We start from the raw sequence: 15466 nt of genomic DNA on the forward strand, positions 1-15466 counted from the left end.
CTCCCCTCACTCTCTAAGGGAGAATTGTCCACTAATAGGTTTAAATGCAACATGAGCCACCAAAGCAGGTTAATCCTTCCCATACCATGAAAAAATTAACCCCTCAGTCTCTGTCACGTCAGTGCCTGCATCCTGTCAAATCAAATCCTTACTAAAGGATAAAAGTGTCCCCATAAATAATTGCAGCCATAATAAGCTTAAGTGCAAGCCTCCACCTAGAAGACAAGATACACTTACCCAGCAATCAAGCTGCCCGGCAGGGGAGACGGCTCACAAGACATGAAAGGATGCCAACTCCTTACAGAGACCTGTGGAAAAAAGGAAGAACAGAGTAAACCTACTCTGGCTTTCTATACTAGGGCAGAAAAATGTTAGGAAAATGCAGTAAGGCTCACCTCACAAGTTCTTAACTGCTTTAAAGCCACACTACTCTACTGAAGAGATTGACGTGGACTACAGCTAAATCCAAAAAATCTTGCTTGTAGCAAAAAAAAATCCAGTTTTCTTCAGACACCAGAATTTCACCTCCTCCATTGACAGAAGCAAAGAGAATGACTGAGGATTATGGGTAGGGGAGTGACACTTAACAGCTTTGCTGTGGTGCTCTTTGCCTCCTCCTGCTGGCCAGGAGTGATATTCCCACTAGTAATTGATGACGTAGTGGACTCTCCATATCTTAGGAAAGAAATATTGCTTATGTGATGCGTGTACCCATGTGGCCTGCTTGCTGTCTCTCGTGTCCGCTGTTCTTGTGTTTTCCACCTCCCTGCTCCTCAGTTATATGACCAGGAGAGCCTGGAAAACTCATAAGGTCCTCCCACTGTATAGTAAACCCCAGGGCTCTATGATCACTTGGGCCCTCAGCCACCCATGCCGCACAGTACATTATCCTCTCACTCCTACTAAGTGACTTACTCCCATTTTACTGACTTTCATGAGAAGACATTTTGCAGCAAACTTTAATAGCTGCTATAGTGATGAATGAAACTGTAGGAGTTGTGAGCTCCACTTAACTTGCCCATCCAGTGTTTCCTATTAAGCATTGCTGTAGTCACAAGTTGTTCTGCACTCCAGGAGCTTTTTTATTTATTCAAAGTTTATATTAATGAGAACCATTTTATCTGCCACATCAGAAATAAAGATGTCAAAAAATCTAAATCAGCTTAACTTGATCCTGGATTTCTTTCTCCTGATGCCCACTCATAGACATTATTGCACAATATTGACATGGATGCTGCCACTCAAGCCATGTGGACAGCAGGGCAAGATAAAAAGACAGACAGCTGAAAGGAACGTCTTTGGAAATCTTCAAGTTTCCTGTCCATTGGTTCTTAAAGGAGGTGTTATCCTCTAAGGCAGTTATGGCCAACTGGTGTCCCTCTGTACTAGTTTTTGCAACCTTTTGATAAAAGCAAAACTAAGAATATGTGCCATGGTTATTTTGGTCTAGAAAAAAGCAGAACTAAGAATGTGTACTTCTGGTGGGTGGGTGGGCAAACAAAGTGGTTCTCTGGAAAGGGAAAAAGCAGATAGCCGCTACCCTGTAACCTTACCTAATTCTGTCTTTGTGCCACTGAATATTTTTATTTACTTATTTTTTTGTTTCATATCCGTACATTTATATGTGGAGCTTAAGCATCTAAAATATCAATGTGCTACAATATTACAACCGCTGGGTGTAAATGATTTAACCGTACCTGTATAAAATGTCTTGCTCTACACTATTTTTATTAATGTGAATACACAGATAATTTTGAGCAGAAAAAAATAAATAAAATTAAAATGTCTTTTAATAGTAAAATAACAATACATAAGAAACTATAGCTTTACATTATGTTGCCATATTTTTTTTTATTTCAAATCCAGTGTTAGTGCCAAGGTTAATATAAAAATACCTGATTGATCACATTTTTAATCAAACAAAAATCCCTTATAACAGTTAAAAAACATCAATAATTTGTCTATTTGCAGAAAAAAGAACAAAATAATATAAATGTTTGGTCCCCAGGGATTACAAAATAAACATGACTGGTTTTAGTAGAACATAAGAACAGCTGTATAACTTTGTGGTTTGCGTAGTTTTTTCCAGCACTGAGAGGTATAATGACTGACAGTTACGTTCCAGTGTGACAATCAGCTTACTTTAGGAGGTTCATACAATACACAGCTGATGATTTCTTGGGGTATTTTTCTTTCATCCTACTTGCAGCTTACATTATAGATCAGCCATAGTGTTGTGATTTACAAGTCTAATTGTAATGATAAAGACGATGAAAAAAATACTTTATATGTGAAGCTCTAAGATATAATTGACCCAGAATGCTGGCACATTTAGGACCAACACTTGAAAATATTAGAACTTCCCTGCTTTTTATTCCACTTTATATTGTTACATCAGACATAAAAATACACCATTGGCTTTGATCAGCTATTCAAGTATATACGAAGTATAATAAGAAACCAGGTCTATAATTAATTATAGTGTCTTTTGCTGTGGAAAACATACCTTTAGCTTTTTTGCACTAATATAACATTGCAATAACTGGTTCTCGCAACACTTTCTGGCCTATGATCTACCCCCTGGCCGTCTGATAGAGCTCTTTGGTAGCCAAGAGCCTATTATAAGTCCTACTTGTTACTATGGAAAGAGTAGATCACGACTACATGTGCAGAAATGTTCCTGGAAGGAACGCTCAGAGCCCATTAGTCCATCATGTGGCCCCAGATAACACAGCAGCCAGTGTTTACTTCCGTGTATGCAGAGGCCTTAAAGGGACACGGAACCCAAAAGTTTTCTTTCTTGAATCAGATAGAGCATGCAATTTTAAGCAACTTTCTAATTTACTCCTATTATCAATGTTTCTTCATTCTATTGCTATCTTTATATGAAAAAGAAGGCATCTAAGCTTTTTTCTTGGTTCAGACCTCTGGACAGTAGTTTTTGATTGGTGGATGAATTTATCCACCAATCAGCAAGGACAACCTAGGTTGTTCACCAAAAATGGGCCGGCATCTAAACTTACATTCTTGCATTTCAAATAAAGATACCAAGAGAATAAAGAACATTTGATAATAGGAGTAAATTAGAAAGTTGCTTAAAATTTCATGCTCTGTCTGAATCACAAAAGAAAACATTTGGGTTCATTGTCCCTTTATTGCATGAAATATCAGCTTCATATCTGCATTGTGTTTGCCCTATTGAGGACACGGGGTTAGCACCAAAAAAGACAGAAAAAAATCACTTCTAAGATAGAATTACTATCAAAATAGAAAAGTGGTTAGAACCCTAACATTTTGTGCTTCATAATGTCCTGTCCTCATTTTATTAACATAAAAAAGAACTACTGGTCAATGGTTGGGAAAATAATTTTAAATAAAAAACCCCCAAAAGAAATAAAAAATTTCTAACAGTTAAAACAAAAACAGAACCCTAATAGTTATAAACACTGTGATCTTGTAAGGAAATGACTAGAACTTTGTGACTTTATGTCATATGTGACGTTCTGCTGCTTAATGCGGGAAGGGATAGCTATAGATTAGTGCAATGTGGAGAAACTGTTAAAGGGCACTGCAGTAAATATAAACAAGGAATTTAAGTAGTTTAACCCTATTAAAATAATGCTAAAATAATTTATATTAGTGAATGGTACAGCGCCGACAAGTCCTGAATTCTGTCACTAATGAGATGTGCAAAAAGCAGCGTACACTGCACAAAAACGTTACTAGTACATAAAGGCCACACATGCAACAGAGAAAACTAATTAACAACAAAATCAAAATGGAACTTGGATCACTGGTCCTAAACATCCTCTGAAAGTCTTTAGTCGTCCTACACAAAATAAAAAATCAACAGCATGTCATCTAAAGGAAAAAATAGTTATATTGTAAAAGATTGAGTTTTCTTATGTTCATTTTCAGTTTAAAGGGACATTTTAGGCAAAAAAACTGAAAATGAACATAAGAAAACTCAATCTTTTACTATATAACTATTTTTTTAGCAGTACAGGGGTAAAAGTTGATAACTCTATTAAAAAAAACTCTAATCTGAAATTCCATAGATGTTATACTGAATCATGCAATGGTGGTATTAAAGTGCAGACCTCCACTATTATATCTTTTGACAGTCACAAAATGCCCCGAACGTTGTCAACCACTGAACTAAATGCAACATATGCCATATACAGTTTCCGTTACGCATCTGAGCTAATTGTTTATTTGAAGAATTCACAAAAAGCTAAACAATTATTTATATATAAAAAGCATTAATTTACTAAACAGAAAACAAAAATATATTCCCTAAAGTTGTCATTCTTTAGTTGCACGTGGGTCATGTGTGCATTGCCCTGCAATGTACTTCTGGACCCTGTCTAACAATGAAAGGATTTATAACACCATGAATAAACCATAAGCTATAAAAAGGCAAATTTGGTACAAACAAACATTAGAGAATTAACATATGACAGAAAACGCTAGTGTTCAACATGAATATCTACATCTGATTGATAAGAAACTTCCTTCAAGGAAAAATAAATATACAAAGTGTAGAAGGCTCCTAAAAATGTTGTATTTTGGATTTTTTATCTTTTGGTCAGTTTGTAGCAAAAGAGTTGTCAGCTGCTAAACTGAGCGTTTCGGTAGTGGTCTTAATTTGTTGCTTTTTTTCCCAGGATCTGGTTTCTGAAGTTCTATGTCTCTTGCTTGTCAGAAGAGCAGTGGGGTTGTCTATGGCTGTGTTTCTTTCATGTCGCAAGGTTTGGTAATTATTCAACAATAAAGTGCACAAATGACACAGGAAAAAGCTCCTCTTCGAGTTGGTTCACCATCAATGTGGCCAATCTGAAAAAATGTAAAATTAATTGCATAATTTTTCGATTCAGTGAAACATTCAAGGAGCAGAGAGAATGTGCCATATCAAAAGAACACAACATGGCAGCTTTTAATATACATAAGGCTATCCTAAGAACTAATTACGCTTTATAGGAAATATGGGCATCCTTGATGGGCTGTGATCTTTAGTGACCATCACTAAGCCCTGTACAATGGCTGCTTCCAGGGCTCTAATAGCGTGGGGCTCGCTGACAGCAGTTAGACTGCACTCTCTCTGCCTTATTTCAGTTTAATAGATTTTTATGTTTTTATCCCTAAATTTGATTTTCTTTGATGATTAAATTGTTAAATTTAAAGTGTCAGAACAACAGTAATTTTACAATCATTTCTTACTTCTGTATATACAGGGCCGTCTTTAATATTGACTTGATCCTGGGCAAACATTTTCTTGCCCCCCCCATGCAATTTCACTCTCCACCCCAACGTCCCAAAAAACAACTAAATCAATTTATTTTATATATTTTTTTAAATTATTAGCCCAGAAATGGATCATCCACTGCTGGGCTAATCATTTAAAAAAAAAAAATGGCAATATGTAAAACTGGACCTAAGCAGTACTAATAAATAAATAAATATATAAATATATATATATATATATATATATATAAATTCCTCCACTGTGGATTAATTTAATATGCTTTTGAATGTGATTCTGGTGTGGAGGTTAGCTGGTTAAAGAGATTTAGGGCAGCTAACAGGAGCAAGCAAGGTAAACACTGAGGAGGAAGTATGGAGGTGCAGACAAATATTAGTTTACTGACTGGAACAGCAGAACTACTATGGGAAGCTGTAAAATCTGAGACAGAGAGAAAAAAAACCCTATAAAAATAAACCTTACCTTAATGTGTGAAGTATCAGCATGATACTATACATCAGCCACAGCAGCACATGTCACTTCTTTGCTAGGAACAAGTTTCCCTCTCACCCTGCAGTAGACAATGCTGCATGGGGGAGGGGGCGTGTGTACACTTACTTATTCTTCCCACTGACACCTTTCTACAAAGCACTGTTCCCCTAACAAACTTCAGTTAGTTGATCTTAGGGCCACAGCAGAAATAGCAGGGTTAAGGGGACCAGCAGACTTGATGCAATGCTGTCTGACAAAGGCTGCATGGATACATTGTGAGATGAGTCACACAGCCTCAAGACTGAAGAGAGCAGTGTGTGCAGCTGCACAGATGCTCAAATCCTCACGTGCCTGCCGCTCCAGCTTTCTGCTGCATGCACCTACAGTCAGCTCTACCCAGAAACAATCCCCACCACCAGAGCAGTTACCTGGTAACAGTGGTAACCCCAGTAGGACCTTTCTGATGCAGTGGGAATGGCTGGATGCCGAGTTAGGGCTTAGCATTTAGTGCTGCACAGTGCACATCTAAAACAGCACATGGCACTAGCTTGGCATGTCACATGACACGGGCACAGTCTGGCACAGTTTCTCACAAATAAATATAAGCAGAGAACTTTTGACTGTGATAGTATTAGGACTGACTGGGCCCCTCAACAAAGACTGGGCCCTGGGCATCTGCCCCTTTTGCCCGGTGTTAAAGATGGCCCTGTGTATATAAATAGCTAGTTAAAAATGTCACTGACTGATAGCTCTTTTTATGCCAGAAAAGGGCATAAGAAAACAAACAAAACAAAGGCTATATTTCTGTTTAAATGCAGTGAGAGCAAAAATGTTAAAAATTCTCTGGTTCTTTGGGCAAGTTTTTTTCTAAAATTCCTTATAGTGAAGGGGTTAAACAAGCAAATTCTTCAAACTTCAGGTGTTAAATGCATTAATTCCATTATTGTAGTATTAGCCCTTTGATATAAATTACTTGGAAACCTAGATATACGAGGTATTCCTAAAACCAGGAAAAAATAATCTATTTTGAGATTTTTTTTTTATTTAGCTACACTAGTTTTGTAGAAATTATTAAGAAAACTAAAAAAAATGCTTATTTTTCAAATTTCCTACCAATTTTTCAGTAGTAAATCCATATTGTTATTTTATTAAACCATATAGGGTATCATGAAAAAGCCTTGTCTGTCTGTTAAAAAATAGTATATAATATGTATGTGTGCACTTATCAAGAGAGTGGACAATTGCAATGTGCAAAAATGCCAAAATTACCTCTGTCATTTAAGCATGGAAACTGTGAAAAACCTCTATCCTTAAAGGGACACTGAACCCAAATTTTTTCTTTCGTGATTCAGATAGAGCAGCAATTTTAAGCAACTTTCTAATTTACTCCTGTTATCATATTTTCTTCATACTCTTAGGCCTAGATTTAGAGTTCGGCGGTAAAAGGGCTGTTAACGCTCCGCGGGTTTTTTTCTGGCCGCACCATAAATTTAACTCTGGTATCGAGAGTTCAAACAAATGCTGCGTTAGGCTCCAAAAAAGGAGCGTAGAGCATTTTACCGCAAATGCAACTCTCGATACCAGAGTTGCTTACGGACGCGGCCGGCATCAAAAACGTGCTCGTGCACGATTCTCCCATAGGAAACAATGGGGCTGTTTGAGCTGAAAAAAAACCTAACACCTGCAAAAAAGCAGCGTTCAGCTCCTAACGCAGCCCCATTGTTTCCTATGGGGAAACACTTCCTACGTCTGCACCTAACACTCTAACATGTACCCCGAGTCTAAACACCCCTAGCCTTACACTTATTAACCCCTAATCTGCCGCCCCCGCTATCGCTGACCCCTGCATTACACTTTTAACCCCTAATCTGCTGCCCTAACATCGCCGACCCCTATGTTATATTTATTAACCCCTAATCTGCCCCCCACAACGTCGCCGACACCTACCTACACTTATTAACCCCTAATCTGCCGAGCGGACCTGAGCGCTACTATAATAAAGTTATTAACCCCTAATCCGCCTCACTAACCCTATCATAAATAGTATTAACCCCTAATCTGCCCTCCCTAACATCGCCGACACCTACCTTCAATTATTAACCCCTAATCTGCCGACCGGAGCTCACCGCTATTCTAATAAATGTATTAACCCCTAAAGCTAAGTCTAACCCTAACACTAACACCCCCCTAAGTTAAATATAATTTTTATCTAACGAAATAAATTAACTCTTATTAAATAAATAATTCCTATTTAAAGCTAAATACTTACCTGTAAAATACATCCTAATATAGCTACAATATAAATTATAATTATATTATAGCTATTTTAGGATTAATATTTATTTTACAGGCAACTTTGTAATTATTTTAACCAGGTACAATAGCTATTAAATAGTTAAGAACTATTTAATAGTTACCTAGTTAAAATAATTACAAATTTACCTGTAAAATAAATCCTAACCTAAGATATAATTAAACCTAACACTACCCCTATCAATAAAATAATTAAATAAACTACCTACAATTACCTACAATTAACCTAACACTACACTATCAATAAATTAATTAAACACAATTGCTACAAATAAATAAAATTAAATAAACTATCTAAAGTACAAAAAATAAAAAAGAACTAAGTTACAGAAAATAATAAAATATTTACAAACATAAGAAAAATATTACAACAATTTTAAACTAATTACACCTACTCTAAGCCCCCTAATAAAATAACAAAGCCCCCCAAAATAAAAAATTCCCTACCCTATTCTAAAATACAAATATTACAAGCTCTTTTACCTTACCAGCCCTGAACAGGGCCCTTTGCGGGGCATGCCCCAAGAATTTCAGCTCTTTTGCCTGTAAAAAAAAACATACAATACCCCCCCCCCCAACATTACAACCCACCACCCACATACCCCTAATCTAACCCAAACCCCCCTTAAATAAACCTATACACTACCCCCCTGATGATCTTCCTACCTTGTCTTCACCATGCCAGGTTCACCGATCCGTCCTGGCTCCAAGATCTTCATCCAACCCAAGCGGGGGCTAGACATCCACTGAAGAAGTCCAGAAGAGGGTCCAAAGTCTTCCTCCTATCCGGCAAGAAGAGGACATCCGGACCGGCAAACATCTTCTCCAAGCGGCATCTTCTATGTTCTTCCATCCGATGACGACCGGCTCCATCTTGAAGACCTCCAGCGCGGATCCATCCTCTTCTTCCGACGACTAGACGACGAATGACGGTTCCTTTAAGGGACGTCATCCAAGATGGCGTCCCTCGAATTCCGATTGGCTGATAGGATTCTATCAGCCAATCGGAATTAAGGTAGGAATTTTCTGATTGGCTGATGGAATCAGCCAATCAGAATATAGTTCAATCCGATTGGCTGATCCAATCAGCCAATCAGATTGAGCTCGCATTCTATTGGCTGATCGGAACAGCCAATAGAATGCGAGCTCAATCTGATTGGCTGATTGGATCAGCCAATCGGATTGAACTATATTCTGATTGGCTGATTCCATCAGCCAATCAGAAAATCCTACCTTAATTCCGATTGGCTGATAGAATCCTATCAGCCAATCGGAATTCGAGGGACGCCATCTTGGATGACGTCCCTTAAAGGAACCGTCATTCGTCGTCTAGTCGTCGGAAGAAGAGGATGGATCCGCGCTGGAGGTCTTCAAGATGGAGCCGGTCGTCATCGGATGGAAGAAGATAGAAGATGCCGCTTGGAGAAGATGTTTGCCGGTCCGGATGTCCTCTTCTTGCCGGATAGGAGGAAGACTTTGGACCCTCTTCTGGACTTCTTCAGTGGATGTCTAGCCCCCGCTTGGGTTGGATGAAGATCTTGGAGCCAGGACGGATCGGTGAACCTGGCATGGTGAAGACAAGGTAGGAAGATCATCAGGGGGGTAGTGTTAGGTTTATTTAAGGGGGGTTTGGGTTAGATTAGGGGTATGTGGGTGGTGGGTTGTAATGTTGGGGGGGGGGGTATTGTATGTTTTTTTTTACAGGCAAAAGAGCTGAAATTCTTGGGGCATGCCCCGCAAAGGGCCCTGTTCAGGGCTGGTAAGGTAAAAGAGCTTGTAATATTTGTATTTTAGAATAGGGTAGGGAATTTTTTATTTTGGGGGGCTTTGTTATTTTATTAGGGGGCTTAGAGTAGGTGTAATTAGTTTAAAATTGTTGTAATATTTTTCTTATGTTTGTAAATATTTTATTATTTTCTGTAACTTAGTTCTTTTTTATTTTTTGTACTTTAGATAGTTTATTTAATTTTATTTATTTGTAGCAATTGTGTTTAATTAATTTATTGATAGTGTAGTGTTAGGTTAATTGTAGGTAATTGTAGGTAGTTTATTTAATTATTTTATTGATAGGGTAGTGTTAGGTTTAATTATATCTTAGGTTAGGATTTATTTTACAGGTAAATTTGTAATTATTTTAACTAGGTAACTATTAAATAGTTCTTAACTATTTAATAGCTATTGTACCTGGTTAAAATAATTACAAAGTTGCCTGTAAAATAAATATTAATCCTAAAATAGCTATAATATAATTATAATTTATATTGTAGCTATATTAGGATGTATTTTACAGGTAAGTATTTAGCTTTAAATAGGAATTATTTATTTAATAAGAGTTAATTTATTTCGTTAGATAAAAATTATATTTAACTTAGGGGGGTGTTAGTGTTAGGGTTAGACTTAGCTTTAGGGGTTAATACATTTATTAGAATAGCGGTGAGCTCCGGTCGGCAGATTAGGGGTTAATAATTGAAGGTAGGTGTCGGCGATGTTAGGGAGGGCAGATTAGGGGTTAATACTATTTATGATAGGGTTAGTGAGGCGGATTAGGGGTTAATAACTTTATTATAGTAGCGCTCAGGTCCGCTCGGCAGATTAGGGGTTAATAAGTGTAGGTAGGTGTCGGCGACGTTGTGGGGGGCAGATTAGGGGTTAATAAATATAACATAGGGGGTCGGCGATGTTAGGGGTAGCAGATTAGGGGTACATAGGGATAACGTAGGTGGCGGCGATTTGCGGTCGGAAGATTAGGGGTTAATTATTTTAAGTAGCTTGCGGCGACGTTGTGGGGGGCAAGTTAGGGGTTAATAGATATAATACAGGGGTCGGCGGTGTTAGGGGCAGCAGATTAGGGGTACATAAGTATAACGTAGGTGGCGGTCGGCAGATTAGGGGTTAAAAATTTTAATCGAGTGGCGGCGATGTGGGGGGACCTCGGTTTAGGGGTACATAGGTAGTTTATGGGTGTTAGTGTACTTTAGGGTACAGTAGTTAAGAGCTTTATAAACCGGCGTTAGCCAGAAAGCTCTTAACTCCTGCTATTTTCAGGCGGCTGGAATCTTGTCGTTAGAGCTCTAACGCTCACTGCAGAAACGACTCTAAATACCAGCGTTAGAAAGATCCCATTGAAAAGATAGGCTACGCAAATGGCGTAGGGGGATCTGCGGTATGGAAAAGTCGCGGCTGAAAAGTGAGCGTTAGACCCTTTAATCACTGACTCCAAATACCAGCGGGCGCCCAAAACCAGCGTTAGGAGCCTCTAACGCTGGTTTTGACGGCTACCGCCGAACTCTAAATCTAGGCCTAAGTATCTTAATTTAAAATGCAAGAATGTAAGTTTAGATGCCGGCCCATTTTTAGTGAACAACCTGGGTTGTTCTTGCTGATTGGTGGATAAATTCATCCACCAATAAAAAGTGCTGTCTAGAGTTCTGAGCTAATAAAAAAGCTAGGATGCCTTCTTTTTCAAATAAAGATAGCAAGAGAACGAAGAAAAATTGATAATAGGAGTAAATTAGAAAGTTGCTTAAAATTGCATTCTCTATCTGAATCACAAAAGAAAAAAAATGGTTTCAGTGTCCCTTTAACCCCTTAATGACCAAGGACGTACGCCACACGTCCTAAAAAAAAAATACAGTTAATGACCGAGGACGTGTGGCGTACGTCCTTGGTCTGGAAAGCAGCTGGAAGTGATCCTGCTCGCTTCCAGCTGCTTTCCGGTTATTGCAGTGATGCCTCGATATCGAGGCATCCTGCAATAACCCCCCTTGGCCATCCGATGCAGAGAGAGCCACTCTGTGGCCCTCTCTGCACCGGACATCGGTGGCCGGTATCGTTGGTGGGTGGGAGCAAGCCTGGGAGGCGGGTGGGCGGCCATCGATGTGCCGAGAAGAGTGGAGGGGGGCGGGGATCAGGGGCGGCGGGAGCGCGCGCGTGCACGGGGGGGGGGCGGGCGGGCGCGTGCACGGGGCGGGAGCGGGAGGGAACCGCTACACTACAGAAAAATAAAGCTATCAAAAGTAAAAAATTAAAACTTTTGAAAGCTGTAAATTAAAAGCTAAGTGATCTGGAAGGGGTGGGGGGTTGATCTTGGGGGTGGGGGGAAGCTACACTACAGAAAAGGGCATTTTTGTTTTAAAAAAGGCAAATTTTTTTACTAAACTGGGTACTGGCAGACAGCTGCCAGTACCCAAGATGGCGCCCATTAAGACAGAGGGGGAGGGTTAGAGAGCTGTTTGGTGGGGGATCAGTGAGGCTGGGGGCTAAGGGGGGATGCTACACAGCAGCATATGTAAATATGCTAAAAAAAAAAAACACAACAAAAAAGCCCAAATATAGCTTTTATTTTAGTACTGGCAGAGTTTCTGCCAGTACTTAAGATGACGGGGACAATTGTGGGGTGGGGGAGGGAAGAGAGCTGTTTGGGAGGGATCAGGGGGTCTCATGTTACAGGTGGGAGGCTGAGCTCTACACTAAAGCTAAAATTAACCCTGCAAGCTCCCTACAAGCTACATAATTAACCCCTTCACTGCTAGCCATAATACATGTGTGAAATGCGAGTGGCATTTGGCGGCCTTCTAATTACCAAAAAGCAACGCCAAAGCCATATATGTCTGCTATTTCTGAACAAAGGGGATCCCAGAGAAGCATTTACAACCATTTGTGCCATAATTGCACAAGCTGTTTGTAAATGATTTCAGTGAGAAACCTAAAATTGTGAAAAATTTAACGTTTTTTTTAATTTGATCGCATTTGGCGGTGAAATGGTGGCATGAAATATACCAAAATTGGCCTAGATCAATACTTGGGGTTGTCTACTACACTAAACTAAAGCTAAAATTATCCCTAAAAACTCCCTACATGCTCCATAATTAACCCCTTCACTGCTGGGCATAATACACGTGTAGTGCGCAGTGGCATTTAGCAGCCTTCTAATTACTAAAAAGCAACGCCAAAGCCATATATGTCTGCTATTTCTGAACAAAGGGGATCCCAGAGAAGAATTTACAACCATTTAAGCCATAATTGCACAAGCTGTTTGTAAATAATTTCAGTGAGAAACCAAAAGTTTGTGAAAAAATTATTAAAAAAGTGAACGATTTTTTGTATTTAATCGCATTTGGCGGTGAAATGGTGGCATGAAATATACCAAAATGGGCCTAGATGAATACTTTGGGATGTCTATTAAAAAAAATATATACATGTCAATGGATATTCAGAGATTCCTGAAAGATATTAGTGTTCTAATGTAACTAGCGCTAATTTTGAAAATTAATGGTTTGGAAATAGCAAAGTGCTACTTGTATTTATGGCCCTATAACTTACAAAAAAAGCAAAGAACATATAAACATTGGGTATTTCTAAACTCAGGACAAAATTTAGAAACTATATAGCACGGGTATTTTTTGGTGGTTGTAGATGTGTAACAGATTTTGGGGGTCATAGTTAGAAAAAGTGTGTTTTTTTTCAATTTTTTTCCTCATATTTTATAATTTTTTTTTATAGTAAATTATAAGATATGATAAAAATAATGGCATCTTTAGAAAGTCCATTTAATGGCGAGAAAAACGGTATATAATATGTGTGGGTACAGTAAATGAGTAAGAAGAAAATTACAGCTAAACACAAACACCGCAAAAATGTAAAAATAGCCTTGGTCCCAAACGGACAGAAAATGGAAAAGTGCTGTGGTCATTAAGGGGTTAATGGGTTAAAACAATGTTGGTTTTAGGAAGAACCAAAAAATGTTCATATTGTACAAAAATAGTAGATGCAGCAGCCAAACTAATCACTCTCCAAGTCCCTCATGTGAGGACTCACCTGTGCATACTGTGGGCATGGTGTCAGTTATATATGTGGCTGGCATAATGGGGGATGCATCCGTTATGAAGCTTCAGTGCTTTGTGGGTCACAAGGGGTACTTCTACTATGTGTTTAACCCATTTGCGGTAGTGCAGGGTTGCTAGTCTTAAAGTTGCATGTTCTAACGAAGAACACCATGTAATTTTTCGATTATTATAGCCTTTTAAAGGAACGTTTAATCATATGAAATTGTTACCTGATCAGCTCGGTTAGAAATGTCCATAACTGTCCTCAGAAGAGGAGATAAGTTTGTTTTTATATTATTGGCACTCTATAAGCCTTTTAGATTATTGTTATATAAATATATTACAAATGTATATTACATTGGGACAGTTATATATATATTTTTAAGATAATTCCTCTTTAAAAACAGTTTTTTTTAATTAAGTATTTATAAATATGCGTCATTTTTTCGGCTACATACATTTTTTAATGCTAAACAGATTTTTGCACGCGTATATTTTTTGACTCACGATGGATTTTTTCATGTGCTTTCGGGCCTGCATGCGTCGGCCTTATAATGTAAATTTTTCTTTATATGATGCCAGATTGATGCATGCTTCCTCTCATAAGTACGCTATTTAGGTACCAGGTGTCCTGTGTGCCACCAAATTTCCGCTTTAATTATTTTTGAATTTGTACGTTTTTAAGGGTTTCTTTCAGAAGGGGTAAGTGTTTCCCTTTCTTTAAGAGCTCTTCTAATGCGGATATTACCGCTTAGCTGTTTTCTTGTTTTATTCTGCATTTAACTTCTGTTGAAATTTCCTGCAGTTATGGAGCCTTCTGACTCTGTTCCTAAAACTGCCTTAGAAGCTGGGTCATTTGAACACTTTCCTACCGGTGTTAAATATGTGTGTTGTAAACTAGCTGTTTTTATCTCCAGCTAAATTATGCAATAAATGTATTTCATATTTTGATGCATCCCAACCAATCTAATGCAGCTCTTGCATCTTAAGGTGTTACTGCTCCTTCTGTTTGTTCCTTATAGGTCAATCCCATTGGAGTCATGGATTTCATACGATCTACTGTGACTGAAATGTTGGCGGCCATGCCTCTTTCAAGTAAGCGTAAAAGGTCAGTTCAGAATTTACCTTCTACTAGCTCTAAGCCTGCTGAGGTTATCGTTTCTAGCCATGAAGCTGTTATGTCCTCAGAGGGAGAGGTTTTTTTCTGATAATCAGGAGTTTACCTCTGATCATGAATCTGAAACATTTACTTAGTCGTTTAAAATTGAGCATATTCTTTCTTTTTTTAAATAAATTTTGCATACTTTAGAGATTAAAGACTGTTTAAATATGTTTTTGTACTTATGGTTAAATCCCCAGTGTATTTCCTATTCCTGATGCAGTCTCTGAGATTATTTCCAGAGTTTGGGCTAAACCAGATATATTCTTTTTAATCCTTCTGCAAGATTCAAGAAAATGTATCCTTTACAAGCCTCTAATGTTGTACTTTTGGAAACTAACCATATCTCATAATCCCTCTGACAAACACTGTACTCTGAGGGGAAAACAGGCTTCAACATAGACTGAAAACCCCTCTCACTGAAGAATCACTTGG

The 15466-nt window shown here is 38.3% G+C and overlaps 1 protein-coding gene across 2 annotated transcripts in view; it reads right to left on the reverse strand.

Annotated features, from left to right (window-relative positions):
- Positions 1 to 1831: 1831 nt before the first annotated feature.
- The window catches only part of ASAP2 (ArfGAP with SH3 domain, ankyrin repeat and PH domain 2), a 774383-nt gene continuing 760748 nt past the window's right edge, over positions 1832 to 15466 (reverse strand). For both annotated transcript variants that reach the window (XM_053709709.1, XM_053709708.1), the window contains one exon: positions 1832 to 4836. In XM_053709709.1, coding sequence (XP_053565684.1) covers positions 4765 to 4836 — 72 coding nt within the window. In that variant the 3' untranslated portion in view covers positions 1832 to 4764. The remainder of the gene's footprint in view (positions 4837 to 15466) is intronic.

Source organism: Bombina bombina, chromosome 4, assembly GCF_027579735.1.
Source record: "Bombina bombina isolate aBomBom1 chromosome 4, aBomBom1.pri, whole genome shotgun sequence".
Lineage (NCBI taxonomy): Eukaryota > Metazoa > Chordata > Amphibia > Anura > Bombinatoridae > Bombina > Bombina bombina.